This window comes from Etheostoma spectabile, unplaced genomic scaffold (genome assembly GCF_008692095.1).
Source record: "Etheostoma spectabile isolate EspeVRDwgs_2016 unplaced genomic scaffold, UIUC_Espe_1.0 scaffold505, whole genome shotgun sequence".
Taxonomy (NCBI): Eukaryota; Metazoa; Chordata; class Actinopteri; order Perciformes; family Percidae; genus Etheostoma; species Etheostoma spectabile.
This window is the reverse complement of record NW_022605622.1, coordinates 103261-106103: the sequence shown is the minus strand read 5'-3', so window position 1 is coordinate 106103 and position 2843 is coordinate 103261. Positions and strand designations below refer to the sequence as shown.

General features: G+C 51.2%; 1 protein-coding gene across 2 annotated transcripts in view; it reads right to left on the bottom strand.

Moving 5' to 3' along the window:
• Window positions 1–519: 519 nt before the first annotated feature.
• LOC116686853 (kelch-like protein 10) overlaps window positions 520–2843 on the bottom strand; it is a 14874-nt gene continuing 12550 nt past the window's right edge. For both annotated transcript variants that reach the window (XM_032511896.1, XM_032511897.1), the window contains one exon: window positions 520–896. In XM_032511896.1, the coding sequence (XP_032367787.1) occupies window positions 600–896 (297 nt within the window). In that variant the 3' untranslated portion in view covers window positions 520–599. The remainder of the gene's footprint in view (window positions 897–2843) is intronic.

The following is a 2843-nucleotide window of genomic DNA, read 5'->3' as shown; positions in this document are numbered from 1 at the left end:
CTAGGGGGTTAGGGGGTTAGGGTTTTATCTGTCTTAATGTTTTTACTTTTATCTGTATATACTTGTGTTTTATCTGTTTATCTGATTTTGTGTAAAGCATTTTGAATCGCCCTGTTGCTGAAATGTGCTCTACAGATAAAGCTGCCTTGCCTTGCCTTGCCTTACGCTAAGCTAGCAGCGGAGCTAACTGGGAGATTAGACTGTCGTCATCTCTTTAGCTCGCTTCTGGCCCCTCCCACATCAGATACACCGATGTGATTAGTGCAGCTCGCCTCTGGCCCCGCCTATATCACATACACCGATGTGATTGGTGCAGCTCGCCTCTGGCCCCGCCTACATCAGATACCCCGATGTGATTGGTGCAGCTGGCCTCTGGCCCCGCCTACATCAGATACCCCGATGTGATTGGTGCAGCTGCACCAGCTACAGGGGCATAATTAATGAGCAGCATTACTCGATGCCAGAGTAACTCTATTTCCCTTCTACTCCACTCTCAGAGGCAAATGTTGCACTTTGTAATCCACTAATATTTATTTGACATCTTTTAGCTACTTTACAGATTCATATTAACACGACATATAAATGCGAGTTGATTGTAATTACAGATACGCAGTAGCGTAGGGGTGTCGGTCCACCACGCAGCAGCTGAGGCCGCTGCGGGGCACCTTCATGCCCCGGACGGGGTGCCACCTGTCGGCCTTCTCGTCGAAGCGCTCCACCTCGGAGAGGGTGCCGTGGTCGTCGAATCCCCCGGCCACGTACAGCTGGTCCTCCAGCACAGCGACGCCGAAGCTGCTGCGAGGGGAGATCATGGGAGCCGCCGCGCTCCACCGGTCCGACAGCGGGTCGTAGGCGAGGACTCTGCTCGTATGGGACCGGTTTCTGTAGCCCCCGATCTAGGAGAGGAAGGAGGGAACGTTTAAATATTTTGACTTGGGAAAAACACTACACTGGACAGATACTTAACCCCATAGAAATCCTTATTTCAACACCAGAAGTAGACAAATTTTCACTTGTTTAACTTTTTACACACTTAAATGTGACGTACCCCAAGTGAAGGAGTTTAAGTACCTTGGGGGTCTTGTTCGCGAGTGAGGGGACCATGGAGCAGGAGATTGGTTGGAGAATCGGAGCAGCGCGCGGGGGGGGGGGGGGGGGGGGGGGGGGGGGGGGGGGGGGGGGGGGGGGGGGGGGGGGTTATTACATTCTGTTTATTGCACCGTTGTTCCTACCCTCACCTATGGTCATGACAGGACCCGAAGAACCAGATCCAGGGTACAAGCGTTTCCTCAGGGGGGTGGCTGGGTGGGTGGCTGGCGTCTCCCTTAGAGATCGGGTGAGAAGCTCAGTCCTCCGAGAGGAGCTCGGAGTAGAGCCGCTGCTCCTTTAAGTCGAAAGGAGCCAGTTGAGGTGGTTCAGGCCTCGGGGAAGACCCAGGACTAGGTGGAGGGACGTCCAGCTGGGAGGAAGCCTCGGAGAAGACCCAGACTAGGTGAGGGACGTCAGCTGGGAGGAGGCCTGGGAAGACCAGGACTAGGTGAGGGACATCCAGCTGGGAGGAGGCCCCGGGGACAGTACCAGGACTAGGTGGAGGGACCCCAGGCTGGAGGAGGGGCCGGGTGACTACCCAGGACTAGGTGAGGGAACGTCCAGCTGGAGGATGCCCCGGGGAAGACCCAGGACTAGGTGGAGGGACGTCCAGCTGGGAGGAGGCCTTAAGGAAGACCCAGGACTAGGTGGAGAGATCATGTCTCCAACCTGGCCTGGGAACGCCTCGGGATCCCCCAGTCGGAGCTGGTTGATGTGGCTCGGGAAAGGGAAGTTTGGGGTTCCCTGCTGTAGCTGCTGCCCCCGAGACCCGATACCAGATAAGCGGCTGAAGATCGATGGATGGATTGATGGATTTTACGTACTAATTTAAAGCTTGCTAGTGCATAACTTTTTTGATATTAGTAAACGTCTGTTACATTCAAGTCGTTGCCAAATGAGCGGCTACAAAGCTAATTAAGACTCTGTGCTCCTCAGCATGGCTGTGTTCAGAAGATTTGGTCGTCCAGTGACGATAATGACCTCTTCTGAAGAGTCAGTTAGGTTTTTTAAATCCTCCGTGTCCTCCTTGGCTACTAGCAGCTGTATAGAGGATGTGCGGGGGAGGGGGGCGATGCATGGTCACGGAAGGCTTGTATCATGTGGACGTGGCGACAGTTTTGTTTTATGTCATTACTTAGAATTCCTCACGCACTATAGCTTAAACTGTTAAATCAGTGCATATGCAAATTGTATTGTCTAAATTTAGTTTTGAGGCTTTCTTTAAAACTCCAGAATACAATTGTATTTTTGTTTTGTTTAGCCTGAAACAGTCCAGTTTAAGAATAGTCTCTCTATATGTCAATAAAAGACTCACCATGCGTAATTAGTTTGTCACTGTAGGAACATGAATGGAACTTTAACTGGAAATCTACCCTGAATTCCCAGAATCGGTATCAGGGACATGTCTTCAGTGTCCTCAGTGTCCTCAGTTATGGCTTCAAAAGACTGGTTCCCGCCTGGTGTTCAGCATTATATGGATTTCAGTCCATGTCTGTGTGAGAGTATGTGGGTGTGTTGTGTTGAATTATAAAAAGTTAAAAACAACGTTGTGAAAACGATGCATGTCTGTGTTATGTACGATGCAGCCGAGATGGGATTAACATGCATTTTGTCTTTGAAGAGGTCAAGACGACCCATTTGCTCATTGATCTGGTCAAGTCTGGCATTTAACATATGAAAAAGGAGCCTTCCTGCTACCCACCAGGAGGTGGCCTCCCGTCTCCTGCCCCCTGGGATCTTAGACCAGGCTAAGA